Genomic DNA, 20,804 nt, shown 5'->3' on the forward strand with positions numbered 1-20,804 from the left:
AATCTCTAATTTCCCTTTTGTTAAAATTATTGCTGCACGTGTCTTATATCCCTCTCTACCTTATAACATCTTTGAAAGTAGAAGTTCTGATTCATTTGTGTATGCACCATGACATCTTTGTGTGACTTTGGCATTTGGGAGAATTCAATGAATATTTGGTGAATGAGTATACATCTCTCTCCTCTTAGCCCTCCATTTCTCTATATTCATTCTCTATTCTTTATACCTTTTTTTTCCTAGTGGACAGTGTCCAGGATAAAACCCAAATAGAATAATTCTCATTGCTGAGGAGTAATAGGTGAGTGCCAGCCAAAATGACTAAGATTTGAGTGTGACCCTTATGCAGATGGATTTCCTGACCAGACACTATAAAGAAACATCCTTTGCATCACCATATCTGTAATTGGGCTTTCCCTGACAACTGAACATCTTAATTTCTCATTATTTTAGAGCTGTCTTAACTGCTATGGAAATTGGCTGGAGACCACTTTCAATGTTTGAAGCATTTAAGTGATAGATTACAGCTAATTTAAAGAAGAGGAAGAAGTGGCACTCTGCAGAAGATTACTCCTAGTCTCCTTCTGACACTTGAAATGATTTTTCTAAATTAAAAGCTTCAAGTTTATTAACAATCATTGCCTTTGGTTTGAGTAAAGAAATTCAAATATTTCAAGTTTCTCTGTGAGCTAAGTAAAAGAGCTCTATTTAAATGGCAGGGCTGTCCTGATGCCAATGATGACAAATGAGAATCATAAAATTTTGGGCCTGGAGTTTACATTTAATCCAATCCTTCCATTTTATAGGGGAGGACACTGAAATTGTTAATAAGGTTTGTGATTGTCACCCTGCTAGAATCAGAGCTAGAATTCCCACCCACCGGGTCCAGGGTTCTTCAACCTCAAAAAAATCAGAACTGCTATGGGCAGTGGGATAATGCTAGAAATTAGTAACATGTTGTGATTTGTGATTTATAGTAAGAAATAAATATATTGTCTTAATTTTTTACTTGTCCTAAAAGCCTTGAAAGTTACTAGGTGATGAGAATTATAAAATGTATCCCTTTTGTTATGTTAATGAGGTGACTTTTGGAAAGCCCCAGATAACCCTAAAGCTAGTGGCTGGTTGCCAGGGGAACTGATCATGTGATTAGATGGTAGGACCTTTCAATCTCAGCCCCAGACCTCCAAGGAGGGGAGGGGAGGCCAGAAATTGAGTTCAATCACTAATGGCCAATGATTTCAGCAATCATGCTTATGTAATGAAGCCTCCACCGAAAACCAAAAGGAAGGGTTTGGAGAGTTTCCAGGTTGGTGAACTGGAACGTTTCCATGTGCCACTGGGCAGGGCCCCAAACTCCACCAGGACAGAAACTCCTTTGTGACCTTGCCTTATATATCTCTTCACCTGCATCTTCATTTCTATAACAAGTTGCAAGTTCAAGTTGATTCCTACAAGTTGATTCTTCCAAGTTCTCTCTGTGTAGCTGGGGTACCGGAGTACAAGAGTCCGTGGCCCCAGGGGTCCCAGAAAGACCAGGTTCAGCCACTCACCACTGACAAAATCTGAAGGCAGAGAAATGAGTGGTGGTGAAAGCAGAAAGGAATTTATTTCAGTGAGGCCAATTCCGAGAAGACAGTGGATTAGTGTTCCAAAGACAATCTCCAAGGGCTGAAAATACTTTCCAGTGTATTTAAGGAAAAATGTGGGACAAAGATCAGGTGGGTTTGCACAGGTGGGCAGTAAAAGTCTGGTTAATCATTGTCTTGGAGTCCATCATAAGGAGTCTTGCTGGCTCAGGGCAGTCCTCACTGTTTGAGGGGGTAGTGTCAGTTGCCATCAGGGAATACTTTGCCCACAGGGTCTTTGGAAGGAGACTCAAATCAATTAGAAAGTTTGAGGTCAAAATGGAGGTAGTTGGAGTCCTCTTTCATGTGCACTAATTAAAACAGTTCCTTCATATCCTTTAACATCTTTTGTAATTGAACAGGTTCAGGATAGGCCCTCCTCCCCAACCCTCCCCAACCCACCCTCCACCTCATGTGCCATTTTGATGTGTAGATTATTTTGAGCTGAAGGCATTCGAGATCCTGCAGGTTCAAGAGATACTTCTGCTTCTCCCTTAACCGCATAGAAGAACCTAAATTGGGCTTTTTTTTTTTCCCCCAGACTAAGAGTTACAAACAGAGGTAAATTTTATCTGAGTCACCCATCTGTACAGTAGGGCAAACATGTAATTACCAAATATCTGCTTTTCTTATCAGGAATCATGAAATGCATTCCTTTCCTCCGAAATCCCAGACCCCCTAACCCTTTCTCCTTAGTTCAGAATGACATACACTTCATTTTGCCGGTCTTTGGAATTTCCATCTCTATGTGGACTCCCCATATGTAAGCCTATTACTTTGAATCTCTCCTGTTAATCTGTCTCATGTCAATTTGATTCTTAGTCCAGTTAGAAGGGCCTTTGAGGGAGCAGGGATTCTTGCTTCCCAACATAATAAACCAGAATTTAGTGAGTAAACCCATTTCCTGAGTCCTGTGAGCCACTCTAGCAAATTAATTGATCCCGAGTAGGGGGTTATGGGAGTCTCTGATTTATAACCAGTCAGTCAGAAGGTCACGTAGCAATCTGGACCTGTGATTGGCATCTTTAGTGGATGGCAGTCTTGTGTGACTGAGCCTTTAACCTGTGGAATCTCATGTAGCTAGTGCCAGAATTGAGTCCAGCTGAACCCAGCTGGTGTCAGAGTATGCCTGGTGGTGGGGAAAAAAAAACACACGTTGACATCGGTATCAGAATTGTTACGTGGATAGCATGAACAGTCTTATCAGTATATATTGCTAAGCTCATGGAAGGAAAATAAGACAGTCCTCCATCCTGAAGGAAAGATAAAAATGACTCATTTTCAGGACTGTGTATCTCTCCAGGGATGCTCAGAAATTAGCCAGAGAAGCCCAATGGACCTGCCTGGACCCCAAGGTGGAATGAACCAGTCCCCACGCTCAACAATCAATCCTCACGAGTTAGGTAAACCACACAACCACTAACTAGTACCCAAGCTGAGATCTTCACTCAGATCTCTTAAAGTACCAAGCCTGGGCTCTTAAGCAGAGGTGACATTTGAGTATAGCCTCCTTGGTGCACACCAGGGCCTCTCTGGGGAATCTTGCTCTGCACCACCCATATTTTAAATGTCTGTGAATACCTGAGCCAGCCAGGAGAAATTCTGCATGCCTGGACCAGTCTGAGCTGAACTGGCCTTTCAGCCCCAGGCCGACTTATATGATCAACTTCATCTCCAGCTCTTTGGCAGGATAGTGCCAGCCAGGTGGGGGGTGGGGGGGGCAGGGCAGGAGAGGGGCAAAAAGTAGGGTGCAGTTCCCCTAGAGAAGTAGGATAAAGCTGCTAGGAGAATGGAGGGGGGGACTGTTGAGCAGGTGAAATGTGTCTGCTCAAGATTAAACAAATTGCAGATTGCTGACAAAAAAAGTCAAAGTTGGATTCTACGCTTAAAAAAAAAAAAAACTATTACAGAACTAAAAAAGGGAAAGGAAGGGGATATGAAGTCATCCTTAATTTTATTAGGAACAAAGTATCACTAGCATTGATTGCCCATGTAGCACATTCCTTGGCATTTTATTTTGTCGAACACCAGTGTTGCAGAGAACACAGCCAGGGAAACTCACCCGGCAGGGAAGTCGATCTAGAAGGCCCTTGGCTCTTATTGATCAAACCCTGTTGTTGCCGGATCCTGCTCAAGTCCATGTTACCAGAAACCTCATTCTGGTATGAGGAGGCTTTTCCTGTCTAGGAGCATGCGTGCGCCCCAAATCAGAAGGTGCGAATCTGCACACGACTCCTGGGCCTCGATTCATTCCTCTGATAGAGCCTCCAAAAAATTCAATGAAGAAACTTGAGGGATCGTCCTTTAAATACAAATGAGGTTCACATTTGATAAGGAATGATGGTGCCATCTTATCACCTCCCACTCTTGGTCATTCATCCATCCCGCATTTGCTGGTGCCAACGCGCCAGGTGTACATTGAAGATACAGCAATAAACCCAACAACCTCCCCCCCCGCCCCCCGCCCTCCTGGATGGAGCTCAGTCGGGGCCGAGGAACCGGCTGCCTCAAGGCCCAGTTAGGGTCCCACCCCCTCCAGCAACCCTTCCCCGGCCTTCCTGGGTCACCGTCTCCGGCAGCACATCTCACCCTACCGGCTGGGCAGGGACCACCCACCCCCCGCCTGGGCCCCGCGCCCCGCGCCCCGCTCCCTTCCGGTTTGGTAGGCGGCCCCGGAGGAAGCCCGGCCCCGGCGGGCGCTGGAGGCGCTGGCGGCCGCGGGGCGCAGACGGCTCTCCCCGCCCCGGCCCAGCCCCCGCGCGGACCTCGGGCTGTGGGCGTGGCCTCGGGCTGTGGGCGTGGCCTCGGGCTGTGGGCGGGCAGTGGGCGGGGCCGCGGGCTCAGACGGCTCTCCCGGCCCAGCCCCCGCGCAGGCGTCGGGGCCGTGGGCGGGGCCTCGGGGGTCGGGGCTGTGGGCGGAGCCTCGGGGGCGGTGGGCGGGGCCTCGGGGGCGGTGGGCGGGGCCTCGGGACGGTGGGCGGGGCCTCGGGGTCGGGGCGGAGGCGGGCCGGCGCAGGTGGCTGGGCGGCCGCCGGGGAGTGAGCGCGGGCGCCGGGCTCCCGCGGCGGGATGGGGCGGCTCGGGGCCCGCCGCCTCGTCCTGCTCGCCGCCTGCCTGGGGCTCTGCGGGGCGCGCGGGGCGCTCGGAGGTACGCGCCTGCCTTCCCCGTCCCGGGCCCCTCCCCGCCGCGCGGCGCCCGCTAGCGGAGGGTGGGCGAGCCGGGACCCGGGGGCTCGGGGAGGGACCCCAGGCCGGGCGTTCCTGGGCTGGGCGGCGGGAGGAGACGGCTCTGCCCTGCGCGGGGGGGTCGGCGCCGCCTCGGGCAGCTTCCAGCTCCCGGCCCCCCCCCCGCGCGGCGCGGCCCGCCAGGTCCGGGAGCCCGGGGGAGCCCCGGGGCGCCCCGGGGTGGGGACTGCTCCCGAAGGCCGCGCGGGCCTCGCCGCCCATCGGGGTTTCAGAGTTGGGCTCTTGGTCGCGCTCCGGCGAGCGGAGGAACGCGAGCTGCCGGCCTCCCCGCCGAGCCTGTGCAGCCCTGCGCCTCCCCTGGGCCCGACCCGCCGGCCTTCGGGGCCTTAAACTCGTCCCGGGACTTCTGGGGTCCCAGGCCTGGCCTGTGTCCTCTAAGTACCTCCACAAGCCCACCCACATTTTCTGATTTACTGGGAATGCTTTGCATTTCCATGGCGCTTTCCAAAAGTCGAGGATTACTAATAAAAGCATACTTAATTGTGTACGACTCTTTAGAGTCCTGCACGTGGGCCTTCTAGTCCAATGTGGCTCCTTGAAATTTAATTTAGTTCAATTAAAGACTTCCTTTGATGCTTTTTTTTTTTTAAGATAAAACATTCCTAATCAACGGCCTTATATCTCTTTGTAGGATTCGGATTAAATTCTGAACACTTATTTACTTCATTTTAGGCATAGAGTAGACAGTGCCATTGCGGCCTACAGCGCCTGATTCACCAGGAGCCTGAGTAATGTTGCAGCCACAATGGCATCTGTAGTATGGACACTTTACTCTTAGCCCAGCTGCTCAGGGTCTTACTGCAGTTCCCCCAGCTCTGCTGCCACCCTGCTGTATGTGGGCCCTTCCTAGCTCTTTCTCCTGATTCCTTCCTGGCCGGAAGGGTCGATTAGGCCGGGAACTGCAGGTCTGGGGCTTTGATGTGGCTTTGAGAGAGAAGATTTCAGTTGCAGAACAGGGAGATATAGGAGCACAGTGAATTGTGCTGATTGGGTGGTGATCCATGATGGACCAGCGATCTAGTAGTGCTCAGTATAGGGTGATGGCAAGTCCATAACCTTGGAGTCAGAAGGACTAGGGCTTCGACCTGGGTGCCGTCATATGTTCTCAGAGTGGCTTTGGGAAAGTGACTTTCCCTATCTAGTCTTAAATTTGCATCTGTAGAATTGAAATAATAACTTCTGCAGAGAGGCTTGAATACAATACTGTGTAAGACTTCCTTACAGCCAGACAACTACGCAGTAGTGCTCATTTCCCTCCTTTTCTACTCATTAGCCTCTCTCCTCGTCATCTGTGCAATTACCTTGGGTATGAGGCTAAGAAGCCAATGGATTAGATACTTCTCATTGAGGGGCCCAGGATGTGGATATGGAAGGTTTCTTGAATAAAGAATTCCATGGCATAGACAGCAGTTCCCCCTGATCCATAAGAGATACGCTCCAAGACCCCCAGTGGATGCCTGAAATCACAGATAGTACCAAACCCTATATGTACTATGTTTTTTCCTATACTACGTACTATAATAAAGTCTATTTTGTAAATTAGGCATAATAAGAGATCAACAACAATAACTAATAAAATAGGACAATTATAAAAATATACTATATTAAAAGTTATATGAATGTGGTCTCACCCTCTCAAGATACCTCATACTGCATTCATCCTTTTCATTGTGCTGTGAGATGGGAAAGGGTCTATGTGATGAGATGAACCAGGCGAATGGCATAGGCATTGTGACGTAGCTTTGGGCTGCTATTACTCTTCTGAAGATAGGTCAGAAGGAGGATCATCTGTTTCTGGACAATGATTGACCATAGGTAACTGAAATCATAGATAAGGAAAAACTACAGTACTTTTAACATATATACTGTTCCTCACCCATGGCTTTTTTTTTTTTTAAGATTTATTCATTTATTCATGACAGACACACAGAGAGAGAGAGAGAGAGAGAGAGGCAAAGACAAAGGCAGAGGGAGAAAGCAGGCTTCCCTCAGGGAGCCCAATGCGGGACTCAATCCCGGATCCTGGGATCACGACCTGAGCCAAAGGCAGGCTCCCAACCGCTGAGCCACCTAGGTGTCCCACCCATGGCTTTAATTGCAACACAAATATTGGATGCTGAGGTCTTATCAAAAGCTACTTTAGGACGCTTTGAAGAATATCTTCTTGACTAGCTAAATGTGTGATCTGATTTTACTTTTCTTTCTTACTTCCTTGGATGATTCAGGCTGTTGCTTTGAATAAATCTAATTGTCAAACATAGGTGAACTCTGTTCTCGGTCTTTGAGGAACATCGGCTGATGTGTCCTCAGCTTGGAGAGTCTCACCAAACAGGGAGCCACTTTGCCTGGTAAACAGATCCTGTCTCAGTAAGAATATCCTTAGCATACACCCTCCGCACATTGCTATTTGCAAATCAAATATCAATACTACTATCACTAACCACTTTCTCAGGGTACAACATGTACTTAGCACTAGACCCATGTTGTCCATAGTTCAATGTCTCATTTTTGGCTCCCTTCTTATCAGATCCCATTAGAATATTATTGCTTTGACCTTGTACCAGCGCTGATGAAAAGCCTGAACAGGAAGAGAAGTGCCAGCACTTCCAGTTCCTTTTGCATTTACTGGTCCTCGTATTATTTCATGTATTTTTAAGCTATGATTGATTTGCAGGAATTTGAAAAAGCAATGGATCCTGTAAGAGAGGATTTGTTTAGTTAAGGTGAGATAACACAAGTGTAAACCCCGTTGGCCAGGCAGATCCATGTGTGGTGTGTCACTGAATGGAAAAGAGAGTTCTACAACCTTCTGGGTTGTAGAATTCCCACTGCTCCCTCAGGGAGACTTGTGTACCTAGCAGGTGAGACACATGGCTGGGCTCACATGGGCAACTGAGGCAGGATGCCCATCAATCTGTAAATTAGAGAAGAATAAAGAATTCTTATTTTTTTAGATGAAGGTAACCTGTGAATTCGTAATATTTTCTCCTGACTCCACAGTGAATGTCTTGGCACCTCTCTTTGCCATTTGTTTTTTTTTTGTTGTTGTTTTTTTTCCACTTTGCCATTTCTACCTGAAACTGAGATGCCCAAACCCAAATGCTCACCATGGCCAGTGTGTCATGGTGAGCCAAGCAACAGCTGGTATGGCAGGAGCTGCCACTGAGTGGTGGACTCCAGAGCTGGGACATCCAGCCCCACTCATGGCTGCTGTGCTGTGGGGATCAATAGGTCCCAGGATGGCCCGATCAGCTGATTCATGTGGGGAAGCCCAGAAGTTCAGGTGTTTGATTAAATTCTCCTTTCTTTAAAATATCTTAATTTAATATTTTTATTAAATTAGAAATAGAGCTGCACCTGCCTTACAAACTCAACCAAACTCATAACCTCTGCTTCTGGGGACTTTCCCAGTGCTATGGCTTTATTCGGCTCCATCTTCCCAGCACTTAGTACAATACCTACAAATGACAGGTGCTCAATCAATCCGAGCACCTGAAGGACAGGACACAGTTGGGGACCAGAGAAGACAGAAAGACAGCTCCCCGGGGAAGTTCACATCGTGATTCCCAGAATAGAGATTATGTTGCTTTACATGGCAAAAGGGACTTTGCAGCTGTGATCCAATTAAGGATTTTGAGATGAGGGATTACATGGGATCATCCGTGTGGGCCCTAAGCAAACACAAAGTGTTAAAAAAGGGAGAAAATCTGCTGGAAGCAGAGGTTGGAGTGACATGATTGCTGGCGGGGGCCACAAGCCAAGAAATGTGGCAGTCTCTTACAAGTTACAAAAGGCCAGGAAACCGATTCTCCCCTCCAGCTGCCAGGAAAAAAACACAGCCCTGCTGACACCTTGATTTTAGCTCAGCAAGACCTATTTTTGGGCTACTAGCCTCCAGAATTGTAAAGCAGTAAATCTGTGTCATATGAAGCCATTACATTTGCAGTAATTTGGTGCAGCAGCAATAGGGGTTAAGAGTGGGAGAGTAAACATAGATTTGCACAAGGGCCACATGTGTCCAAGATAGGACATAGGTACTATGTCATGAAGAGGGAGTTTTCAGCTCAGTCAGTACCCAGCTAGGGACTAGGGCTGATTCCCCGCTTCATTCCAGGGGTGCTATGGGAAGCTACAGAGTCCACAGGAATAGCTCCCCCTGGAGTGATGCGGGACACAGTCTACTTGACCCCATGCAGCAGGCATGAGGTAGAGGTAGAGAATGCCCCACCAGGAGAAGCTTGGTAAGTGCTGCTTTGCCCTTTGCCACCTGAGCATTTGGCATGGCATGTTTGGAGGATGAATGAATGAAAAGTGAGAAGGTGTTGGGTCCTGTTCTACAAGAAGAGTAGAAGAGTTGCAGGGCCACAGATCACTTGGGCCCCACCTAGAAACCCAAGACGGGCATCTTCATGTGGCCCTGGGCCCACTACCAGTCCTTTCCCGCCCTCCTACAGTGCCAGCAACATGTTTAACAGAGATGTGTTGCCAGAGGCCCCTGTAGTCCCCCAGCCCACTAAACAACAGCCCATCCCTGCAGCCATGGAGCAGACACCTCCTCACTCATTGACTTTCTGTCCCAACTTCTATGTTAGTGGACCTGAGTTTTGTGGGAGAGACTCTTAGAGTTTCCCTCCTTGGGGTTTGCTTCTAATGGACAAAGGAGGTTGGGCCTCTCGGGCAGGTTAGGTGTTTGTGCTGAATTACTCCATACCTGGAAGTTTTCTTTCTCAGAGTGTTCTGGATGGTTAGCTATCTCTTGAATAAATATTTGATTTGGTTTGGTTTGATAAAGCATGCAACGTCAGTGCCACAGTTAAATACTATAGGTATTCCTCAGAGCAGATTTGTGAAGTAAAAATGTGGCTTTCCTTTCCAAGTGCTGTGACTCCCCTCACATGGTCAGCATGAGGGAGAGCTGCTTTATAATGCTGGCCCTCCTCCTAGCACCTCGTCTTAGACCTTTATGTGATGCCAGTGCGGTAGCAGAGAAGTTCGTTTTTGTGGTTTTATATTTTAACTTTTAAAATAAGCTTCTACGCTTATGATATATCATCTGTAGAATACATTTCAAAGAAATGCAATGCATAAAAGGCACAGTGTAAAATTGTTGATAATGGGGCAGCCCGGGTGGCTCAGCGGTAGCACCGCCTTCGGCCCAGGGGCTGATTCTGGAGACCCAGGATCGAGTCCCATGTCAGGCTCCCTGCATGGAGCCTGCTTCTCTCTCTGCCTCTCTCTCTCTCTCTCTCTCTCTCTCTGTCTCTTATGAATAAATGAATAAAATCTTTAAAAAAAACTTGCCGACAATGTTATATTATGAAAAGGCAGCTATAGTTTCCCAGGAAAGCAAACACTTCCAAAATCTCTTTCTTGGGAATACTTTCCTAATTACTTTCTATCTCACTCTTGCTTTGCCCTCACACAGTCACCAGGCCAATCTTTCTAAAATCCAGAACTGATGTGTCTTCTCCCAACTAAAAACCGTATCTTCCCCATTGTGTGAAGAAGGAGGTGCAACCTTTTTGAAGTGGTTTGTAAGACTCCCCTGCCCCTGTCAGTGGGTCCCTGACCATGAGGATCCAGTTGGCCAGTCAGCCATTTTCTCCCTAAACGTTCATTGAAAATCTCGTCAATATGTGCCAACAGAACAAAGCAAAACAAAACCAAGCTTCCCTCCTAGGAACCCTCTCTCCATAAGTGGATACCTAGCCAGAAACCTGGAAATTCATCTAGATTGCCCCCGTGTCCTCCCCTTCTCCCTCCTAGACAGTCCAGCTTTTAAAATCTGTTGAACCCACCCACCTACTTCTTCCCCTGACTGCCTCCCTCATTGGGTGCCTCCTATGTGCCAGACACTCTTGTAGGTGCCAAGGATTGAGCAGAGGCCAAGACTAGTAAAGCCTCCTGCCCTCAAAACCTCACATTCTCTTTGGGATGGAATGGGAGTGGAGCTGGATAATAATCCAGGAAACAAAGAAGGAAGGTAACTGGAGCTGACAATAAGGGCCTTGAAAGTTTAAACTGAAAGTTCAGGGAAGGCCTTTCAGCCCTCTGACCATTTGTCCCCTGCCCCCTTATACCTCTGCAGCTGCCACCCTGGCTGCTCCCCCCTCACACTGTGCTTGGCCAGACTGGACCTTTGGTTTCCTTGCCTCCTATCTCCCCTCGTTTTTCTCCTCTTGCTCTTTCCTGTTCCTCACTAGGTCTTTCTGGAAGCCCCTCAGGCCATCCCCCTTGACCTGGCTGAGTCCCTCTGTAGTGCTGTTTCCCAGGTACTAAGCCACTGTAAGTGCTTGATTGGCTGTCTATGTCGTTCACCTTTGAATCCCTATATCTGTGGTATATTTGGTATATTTGTGGACAGCATAAGTACATGTAGGGTGGGCCACTGAAATCTGCTAGAGAGAGACACTTGATAGGCACAGTGCTCCTTCTTTCATACCCTGGCAGGGCCCCAAACAAGCTAGTGTTGTAACAACTTTCTAACAGTGCCTGGATCAGATATACTCTTCTTTTTGAAGAGTATATATATATTTTTGAAGAGTATATATATTTGAGCAGCTTTCTCTTCTGATAGACTGGAAGGCCCCTTAGTCTCAGTAATTTCTTACCTCCAACTCCTGATAGTACCTGGCACATAGTAGGTGCTCAGTAAGTCATAAACCAAAATACCCCCAAACAAGGAAAACCAAAATCAAACAAAATAAAATCCAAGAAGATGTAGTTTGGAAAAAGAAATGGGAACCATTTCTAAGGTAGATAAAATGAGTCCACTAATCAATCACCCCCGTGGGAGAAATTATAGAGGAATAGAAATGCTTACTTTCCCTGAAAAGTCTTTTACCTACCTTATTGCCAAACTTGGCTTCCATTCAATCATTTCACCTTTTTACATGAGCACATAAAACCAGGACGTTGCTCTGATTTCTGTTCACCTTGGCTTGCCCTACCCATGTAATACTGAAATCACACCTTTTCCTTTGCTGCAGGTGGAGATCACCTTTCTTTTTCTAGGACCCAGTTTTTCTTGTGCTTCGATTTGCTTCTTACTGTTATTTTGAGGTGCTTCACTAGGAGCCATAAAAGTTGAGGTCAGTTTGGAGATGTGTGAGGACATAACTGGTTGTAGGCTGTCACACCGGAACCTGCTTCCTTGTTTGTTCCCTGAGGCAATGGAAATTTCTAGCCACCAGCTGATCCTGGAATTGATTTAGTGCCAGGGAGGTGAACTGTGGGAAAATATAATATTACTTAGTCATTCTCAGCAGTAGATTTAATGATTTAGAAAACATTTCCTGGTTTTGAGAGCTTAACAATACAGCCTCTACGTCTGTCAAAAATCAGAGTGGGGGGTATTCAGTAACCGGAAGGCCAGGGGAATACATACACTACATAGGATTTGTAAAGACTTGTTTCATCCTTCTGACCTTATGGCTACATTCTCGTTTTACCGAATTATTAATGGTAGTTTTTAAGTAGAGAAGCATGCTTATACCTACGTGAGAAAGTTTGTAGAGATCATATTCATCTCTGTATCAGCTTCTTGTCTTGGTGAAAACACAGGATCGGAGGTGGGGAATGCTTGGTTTTTGTCTTAGCTCTGTTTTGAACTAACTGTTGATGGTACATGAGTCCCTAAGCCTCTCTAGGCCTGAGTTTACTCAACTATAAAGTGAGGGCCTCCTAGGTTCATATAGTTTGGTTCAAAAAATGCTTGCTTGCTACTCATCTTAGATTGGGTTCCCTAAGGAGAGTGGCATAGGCAAGGATTCTTGTGCAAATAAATTGCTGAGTGAGGTGACCAGGAGAGAGCTGGAAGGAAGGAGAGAAGCATGATAGGGGAGGAGAAGATACCAAGCAAAGATCTAGTTTTAGCTGATCTATTCTCAGTCTGATCCCAGAGAAAACTCTAGAATATGAATGGCAACACAGAGCTCTACACATTTTAAATGTCTGTCTCAATCAGTCATTGGCTATAGGTTCCCCTCTAGGGCAGGGGGTGTAACTTCACTGAAATTCCTGGATAACACAGTGAAACAGCTGAAGGATGGGTATACCAGCTTGTTAAAAGGGATCTCAGTGGGCTACCAACAGAACCTATTAGGCACCTGTGGCCAGGTACTGTGCTAGGTATTGGAGAGGGAAAGATTAAAAAAAGAGAGAGGGATGGTTCCTTATCATAGGAAACTCATGGAATAGTCCAGGAGATAGATGAATAAGCAAGTAAGTTCAGTACAACATGGTGAATGCTGGAATAAAAGAATATTCAGAGTGTTGTACGAATTCAGGAAGGATTCAGGAAGCAGAATCTAAGATGGAGATAATCATGCTGGAGCCTTATTGAGGACTGTTCTTAGGATCAACATTTGCTCTCAGACGCAGATATTATATCTCCTGGAGACCCAGCAGGAGGTGTTTAAAGATCTATAATTTAAAGACCTTTAGAAGTAAAAATCTTTCTTTTGAAGTCTTGGAGGATAGAACCTCACTCCAGAAAAGTATTGCTTCTGAGCTAGTGATTCAATGGTACCTCCGTAAGGTTGTCCCAACACTCTGTCAGGTCCTATCATATATAATAGATGTAATATATGTTAGGACATTGGATCCTATGATCTTAGGTCCATTACTACACCTTCCTTGGAGTAAAGGGCATGTCTTTGGTTGGTGTGATGTTATTTGGCCTCCTTTATTAGTGGATTAAACACTCCATGAGCTCTTCATATAGGGGTGCTATCTGAGGCAACAAAGTCAAATATATACCCAGAATATGTGTTTATTTTATTTTTTGAAATGAACACTGGCCATTCTGAGGAAGGGTTTCACTGAAGTCAGCTCAACATGAAGTGGACAGTTGGCCTCTCTTCAAGGGATAGTAACATCTTGGGAATTGGTATTGGACTCTGTTGGAGGCATGTTGGGCATTCAGCAGTAGCAGTAGCTAGGAAAGCCTTGGCAAGAGGGAGCCCAGACTATTGGTTGCATACATAGTTTCAACACTGCCATCAAGCTACCTCTTTGTACCAACATATGGGGCATAGATGACAGAGGCTGGCTGATGTAAACAGACCAAGTCACTCTGTCTGCCTGGTTGTTTGACGCATATTCTGTGGTAGATGTTTTCTGGTGGGCATTAACATGCAGTATAAAGATCTTCCCACTTCCTGTGTCAATCCCAGACCTCCATATTCCTACTCTTTCAATCTTTTGCCTCCTAGGTTCTTGACCATCTGGCCAGGCCATTTTCTGCTCTCTATCAGCCTTCATTTATTTGAACCTCAGTCCACTTCTCTCTGTGCGCAAAGTGGATGGTTAGGTGTTCTACCCAAAGTTCTATCTGCTGGGAGGACTTTTTCTTACTAGTGTTTTCCATGACCACCACTAAGAGGAGCTATGGTGCAGCTGGAGTCTATTTTCATCATGAAGCCATATGATGAAGCTGACTCATCTATGAGCCATGCTCAGGTGTTTTGTTTCTCCATCAGCTGGTACCACAGGATTCGCTCATGCAGCCATATGCATGAGCTGAGGAAAGGTGCTGGCATAAAAATGGTAATGACATGGGGCTCAGGGCTACCATCTTGCGCACTTGCTTGTGCCTTCTGGTCCTATTTATGTTCAATCCTGAAGTACCACTTTCATCTTTTTCATCCATCTGTCATGGTAATCTGTTGTGTCTGTCTCACAGTGGGTTGTTGCAATTTCTGTGCATCCAGGAGCCACTTTAGCAGAGAGTTCACACCATTTCTGGTAGTCTTTGCCAGAGTGTTATATCCTATATCCTTGGAGAGTGATCCCAAACCTATAGACTCTTTCTTATCCAACGTCATGCTTTGCCCCTTGATCAGCTATCCTGAGTCATATGTGTACTCTGGCAGCTACAGGTAGTAGAATACACATGGAGAGGTCCTGTGGCTACAGTAGGCTCTAGTCCTTTACCACCCATATCAAGCCCCACATGTCCCCACACAGGTTGTGACTTACTTTTGGTTTTGGTCTAGCGGCCAGGAGGCCAGGTGAAGAGATGGGGATGTATCTTCAGAGGTCAAATGCTGCTTGTGGGGAGAATCCTCTGCCACCTCTTAAGCAAGGGGCATGCCAGCCTTTGTAGGGGAATAGGCCACTTCTGTAGGCTAAGAGGGTTCAGAGGGATCTAGGGACCCAAGGTATTTGAACGCATCAACCTAGATGTCTCTAATTCCTTATATCAAGGATCCATTCTTTCCCAACCAGGGCCTTAGCTTTGTCAGAGCAAGCCTAACAAAGATGGGACTTTAACTCTATTTGTAGTTGACTAGTCTAATGATTAATTCCTGGGTAGGAGTCTTATCTTCCACTGGCTTCCGGCTGTAAGAAAGGAAGACTATATGCTACCAGGCAAGCCCTCTTGCTTTTATACTTAGCTTGTAATTGTCAACTAATCTCGCCTAGCTTTTCCTTATCTTTTTTCAAAGCTTCATTCAAATTTAGCAATACACACTCAATTCCATAGTCCTCATAGCTGCTATTTGCCCTGTATTTTTCATAGCTTGATCTTTGTTGGCTGGCTAATGTGTTCCCTTCTGCTTTTATACCAGTTCACCACCAGTGGTTTGGGATTATCCCTGTGACAGGGCAAGAAGCAGGATAGGGTACATGGAAAAGTAGACTTCCAATTCAGTTTCAACAGAAGCCTCGACCACTTTTTGAGAGTTCTGAGGAGAAACTGGCCCATCAAAGCTGTTTTGAGTTGGGGTAAGAGAACACTGAGCTTTTGTTCCCTGACATTGAATCTGTGGGCTACCCCAGGAACTATTTGTGGCCTTGGGCAAGGCAGTTTTCCTCAGCAGGATCAATCCCTGAAGGGAGATGACACTCTAAAGTGGGATTATCATTGTGTCATAAATTTACTAATTTATACTCCTTTTGAAAATTTTTCCCTAGCATCTTTTTATGGTGAAAGCTACGTGGAGCTCAACATCATAGAAGTTTCATCTGAGTTCTCTCTTCAATTAAAATTTCAAACCAGCAAACCACAGGGATTACTTTTTCTTGCAGCTGGAAAGAATGACTACTGTATAATAGAACTGCTATCAGGAAACTTACGGGTAAGATTTTCTTAAATCTTTAAAAATGTGTAAGTATTCAATTACTAGAGGAAAAGCCATGAGAGAAAGAGAACAAAATCGCTATCCATTTGATTAGTGTTATTTTATTAGAATAAAATCACATGCCATGTGAAAAGTTGGGATCTCCTCCGATTTTACCAGCATGCCTGAAATATTCTGACTCCGAAATTTTTAAACCTCATTGATGTAGTCCATACATTATGTGGAAAGTGGTTTCAAGTCCAAGTCTCTCTCTCTCTCTCTCTCTCTGTGGGTGGCCCTGTTTTCGCAATAAGATGCTATGAGATGAGATTGATTAATTGTGATTCTTTCTCTTTCAGGTGAGGGTGAATTTGGGTGCAGGCAAACAAGTACTCCTTTCTGAGCAAAGACTTCGTATGGATGACCTGGTTTGGCACTTAGTGGAACTGTACTGTTTTAAAAACAGTATCTCTCTGGTTATCGACAAACATTATGAGACAACTGGCCAGATCGCTGGTGGGATGCACAATTTGCACTTTCAACATGGAATCTATATAGCAGGCCATGGTGGACTTGATGTCGCTTACCTAGATGAAGAGCTCCCCAATTTCCGCGGGTGTATGGAGGATGTGGTATTTAACCAGAGGGAGATCCTTGCATCCCTTAGATCTTACCCTAGTTTTAAGAAGGTTTATGAGGTGTCACTAGGATGCAGTGATGAATTTTTTGCCGGGGAGGATGAAGCCATCAATTTCTTTAGCTCCAGATCCTATGTCACCTTCCCAGAATGGAGGGTGCAAGGGGAAGGGCTGTTGGAATTTGCTTTGCAGACTGCAACTCAACAAGCTTTGCTTTTATTTCAGTCAGGAAGAGAAGGAAATTTTGTTGCTTTGGAAATAGTTAATGGTCTGTTGAAGGCTCACGTAGGAAGGAGCAAAAGTAATACCCAGCTCTCTTCTTTTAGCTTAGTTAGTGACAACAAGTGGCATGTTATTCAACTCAAATTCACTGGAGGGTATCTGGACCTGATGGTGGATGAGCAAGCGGTAAGAACACTACTGCCTTTGCAAAGCAAGTCATTTGTCTCAGAAGGCCCCCTCTTTGTGGGAGGTCTTGATAACCATAAGGGAGAAGAAGTTAAGAAGTTGGAACTGGCCTCCGTGCCCAGGAAATCTGCTCGAGGAATCTCTTTCAAAGGGTGCTTAAGAGGCTTGGAGGTCAACTCAGAAAAGAAAGCATTGAAGAGTGCCCTTGTGTCCAAAGATATAGCTGTTGGGTGTAAAGTGCAGAGTAGTGATAATGAAAACCCTTTCATTACGACAACAGAATACCTGCATCCATCAGAAGTTCCCCTTTCCACTGTAGTCCCTGAGGCAGGCAAGCCTTTTATTCACCATGCGAGTAGCTATTTCTTGAGTCTGAATAACTTGGAGGTCCAAGAAGGTGGGCGAGCCTTTCTGGAACAAAGGCATATGAAAGTGGATGTGGCATCCGAAGATTTGGGTATCCATCATTCTCAAATACTATTTAAAATAGAGGAAATGCCCCTGCATGGGTTCCTTCAAATCGATGTTTCCCCTGCGCTGGGAATGGAGAAGGCTTTTACTATGTTAGATTTGGGGCAAGGAAAAGTTTGGTATGTCCATGATGGTTCAGAAGAACCTAGGGATTTTTTCACATTTTCAGTCTCTTCCAACAGCAAGAAGGAAATGGCATTACGTCTGCAAGGACATGTGCCATATGTGTTTAACATTACTGTCCTTCCAGTGAATGATCCCCCATACCTGAAGCTCCCTGAAGGAAACATGCTTCTCCTGTTTGAGAATTCTAAGAAACGACTGACTCCGAATATCATACATGTGTCAGACCCTGACACAGATCCTTTGAGTCTTAGTTTCTCTGTTCTTGGCAACTTCAATTTAGATGCTGGGTTTTTAGAAAACACCAATCATCCTGGGAAAGCCATCAATAGTTTTACGCATGGGGATTTAAGAGATGGCAACATTTTCTATGTGCACAGAGGTCATCGGAACTCCCGGATCCTTCTGCGAGCAAGCGATGGAGAGCTGGTTAGCAATACGGTAGTGTTACGGGTCATGGCTGTTCCTTGGGACTTTGAAGTGGTCATTAGAACCGGTGCAGTCGTCCAGCAGGGTGGCGCGGTTCTGATTACACAGAGTGACTTGTCGGTGGAGGTTAATGGTGAACCCCACGAGATGGAGACCCGCTATGCTATCACTCATCCACCCCAATTTGGCCAGATTCAGCGGCAGGGATCAAGTGGTGAATGGAAACAAGTTAGTACCTTTTCTCAGCGTTCCATTGATCGGGGTCGGGTCCGGTACCATAGTACATTTCGAGGATTACAGCTAGAAAATATTACAGATCACTTTAAATTTAAAGTTAACATAGAAGGAAAAATCAGTGAAGAGCTGATGTTTCCTATTACCGTCCACTGGCTTAAGGTTATACTTCTGAAAAATGTTCCTCTCAAGGTCAATAAAATAAGCAGACAAATACTGAACTCTGATCATTTGCAGGCTGTGACGGAGGGTGTGGACGTAACTCAGAGAGAACTGCATTTTAAGTTACTGACCCCACCTAAGAAAGGAAAATTGCTAGTTGGCAATAAAATTCTAAAAACAAACTCCATCTTCAGCCAACAAAACATTTCAGACTCTAAGATAAGTTATGAGCCACAGGAGAGGCTCAGGGAAGACACACAAGATACCTTTAGGTTCTTGATTGTTGCAAAGCACATAGAATCAAAAGATTATACTTTCAGAATAAACTTTGAAGCAGATAAGACACGCATTATTGTAACTAACAAAGGATTATTTGTAAAAGAAGGAGAAGAGAAATTAATTACAAAATCGGAATTATTTGCTCAAACACTGGACAATCGGACCTTCCAATATAAAATCACCAGGAGTCCTCAACATGGAAAACTGAAACTGGTTAACTTCTCAGATCCTCTGGGAAGTCATGACAGTATCACTGAGTTCACTGATCAAGACTTAGAGGGTGAGCGGCTGATGTATGTCCATGATGACTCCGAGACTCAGTGTGATGAATTCCTCCTTGTGGCCTCCACTGCAGGACCAGGCCAGGAAGGAGTGGTCAGGCATCTTGACACAGAACATTTATCTATAGAAATCAAAGTTGCCATTTCTGTAGAGTTAAGGAATGATGAGAAACCAGTGCGTGTGGTAGATAAGGTCTTTCATGTCGTGAGGAATGGCCAGCGCCTACTGACCCTGGCAGATCTCTGTTACCATGACCCAGACTCAGATTTTGATGATGGGCAGTTGCTCTACACCCGGCGGGGCATCCCAAATGGGGACTTGGTGAGAGCCAGTGATCCCACTCAGAAACTCTACCAGTTCAGGCAAGATGACCTGCGCGAAGGGCGAGTGCTCTTCAGGCATAAGGGAGCCGACTCCGCCCGCTTTGTGCTGTTTGTGACAGATGGTGTCCATTACACATCATCCCTTCTTGAGGTCACTGTGTCAGACCCTTACATCCAGATAGCCAACAACACGGGCCTGGTTGTACAAAGAGGAGAGGGCAGCAGCCTCACAGCATCTAACCTCAGTGTTACCACAAACCAAGATGTTAGAACAGACCATGAGATTGAATTCCACATGCTGCAGCCCCCAAAGCATGGCAGAGTGCTGGTCAACCACTCAGTGTCCCACACATTTTCCCAGCATGACCTGAAGCAAGGACATGTGATTTATAGGCATGATGGCAGTGGCAAGTCCGATATGTTCAACCTGAGAGTGAAAGTTAAAGAGATCTATGTAGAAGTGAGCGTCTACGTACAAGTGTACTCAGAAAGTCACCAACGTCACGCTCAAATTCTGCTCATCAAGACCCTTGTAGTTGAAGAAGGAAAACCAGTAAAACTGAGTCGAGGAAGACTCCAGGTAGGTAGTTGTCCAAGTATTCTTTCCCTCCCGGAGTAATCTGCATCTAAGAGCTATTTTTGTGTTGATTTTACTTTGGTATTGAGAATTACTTTTTTCTAAATGTAAAATGCCATTGAAAAGAAAAGCTGGAAGGTTTCATGATTTCGACACTGCTAATTTCCCTATAGTTGGTAATGGAATATAAGTAATACTAAGCCTTATGTTAAAGCCGAGTACACCCCAGCACACAAGTATGTATGTTTGTTTAGTGGAGGATGAACTGGGAATGAGGAGATGATGCACATATTATAGCAAATTAAGAGATCTTTACTTTTTTATCATTTTTATAGAAATACTGTCAATATTTCATTTGATCTAAGTTACATTTGTTGTGATAAAGCAGGGTATAAAAATTTAAAGCAACTTAATCATAATCATAAAAAGGATCCCTAAAACAGCAGAGAATGCTGTCTTACACATTTAATTTCCTTAGCTCTGAATATGGCATCATTTTGTTTCCTAAATTTAATGGATAAAATTGGCCCAGACAAGTGGAATGCCAGGGGGGAGACCTTACACCAGAAGCTACCTGGTTTCCTGAGGCTCCTACTTAGAAACTTCCAGCAGGCAAACCTTTGCTGATCACAGTTAGAAGAGAGTGTTCATTTTAGGGTAATCCTGTACAGGGTATGTAAACTGTGATTTATGACAACTGGCCACAAATATGGGCTATGCTGAATCTACCCTCAGGACTACAAAGGAGTTTACTTGTTTGCTGAATGCAGCCAATAACACTGAGAAGAAATTAACTCAAATCAGGAGCAGTTTACTAAGTGAGTTTGTCTAAGGAAATGCGGGGCTTACCAATATTTCTCAATTCTTTTTTAGGATCTTGGAGAGTTTATGTTTCACCACAAGGGGGCATGTGTAGGTCAGTGACTATAAATCAGTTACAA

At 45.5% G+C, this 20,804-nt stretch overlaps 1 protein-coding gene and 1 long non-coding RNA gene across 3 annotated transcripts in view; one reads left to right on the forward strand and one right to left on the reverse strand.

The window, feature by feature from the left end:
* Nucleotides 1-667: 667 nt before the first annotated feature.
* Nucleotides 668-18,985, reverse strand: LOC125754991 (uncharacterized). The gene is made up of 6 exons (XR_007410332.1): nt 18,846-18,985; nt 17,269-18,306; nt 11,720-12,100; nt 6,503-6,690; nt 3,688-3,927; nt 668-2,754 (listed from the first exon to the last, which is right to left on the reverse strand). It is a non-coding gene; the product is annotated as an uncharacterized LOC125754991 (long non-coding RNA).
* LOC112651218 (chondroitin sulfate proteoglycan 4-like) overlaps nt 4,641-20,804 on the forward strand; it is a 67,964-nt gene continuing 51,800 nt past the window's right edge. For both annotated transcript variants that reach the window (XM_025434203.3, XM_025434204.3), the window contains exons 1-3: nt 4,641-4,773; nt 15,792-15,955; nt 16,297-19,866. In XM_025434203.3, coding sequence (XP_025289988.3) covers nt 4,695-4,773; nt 15,792-15,955; nt 16,297-19,866 — 3,813 coding nt within the window. In that variant the 5' untranslated portion in view covers nt 4,641-4,694. The remainder of the gene's footprint in view (nt 4,774-15,791; nt 15,956-16,296; nt 19,867-20,804) is intronic.

The sequence above is a fragment of the Canis lupus genome, chromosome 4 (genome assembly GCF_003254725.2).
Source record: "Canis lupus dingo isolate Sandy chromosome 4, ASM325472v2, whole genome shotgun sequence".
NCBI classification, from domain to species: domain Eukaryota; kingdom Metazoa; phylum Chordata; class Mammalia; order Carnivora; family Canidae; genus Canis; species Canis lupus.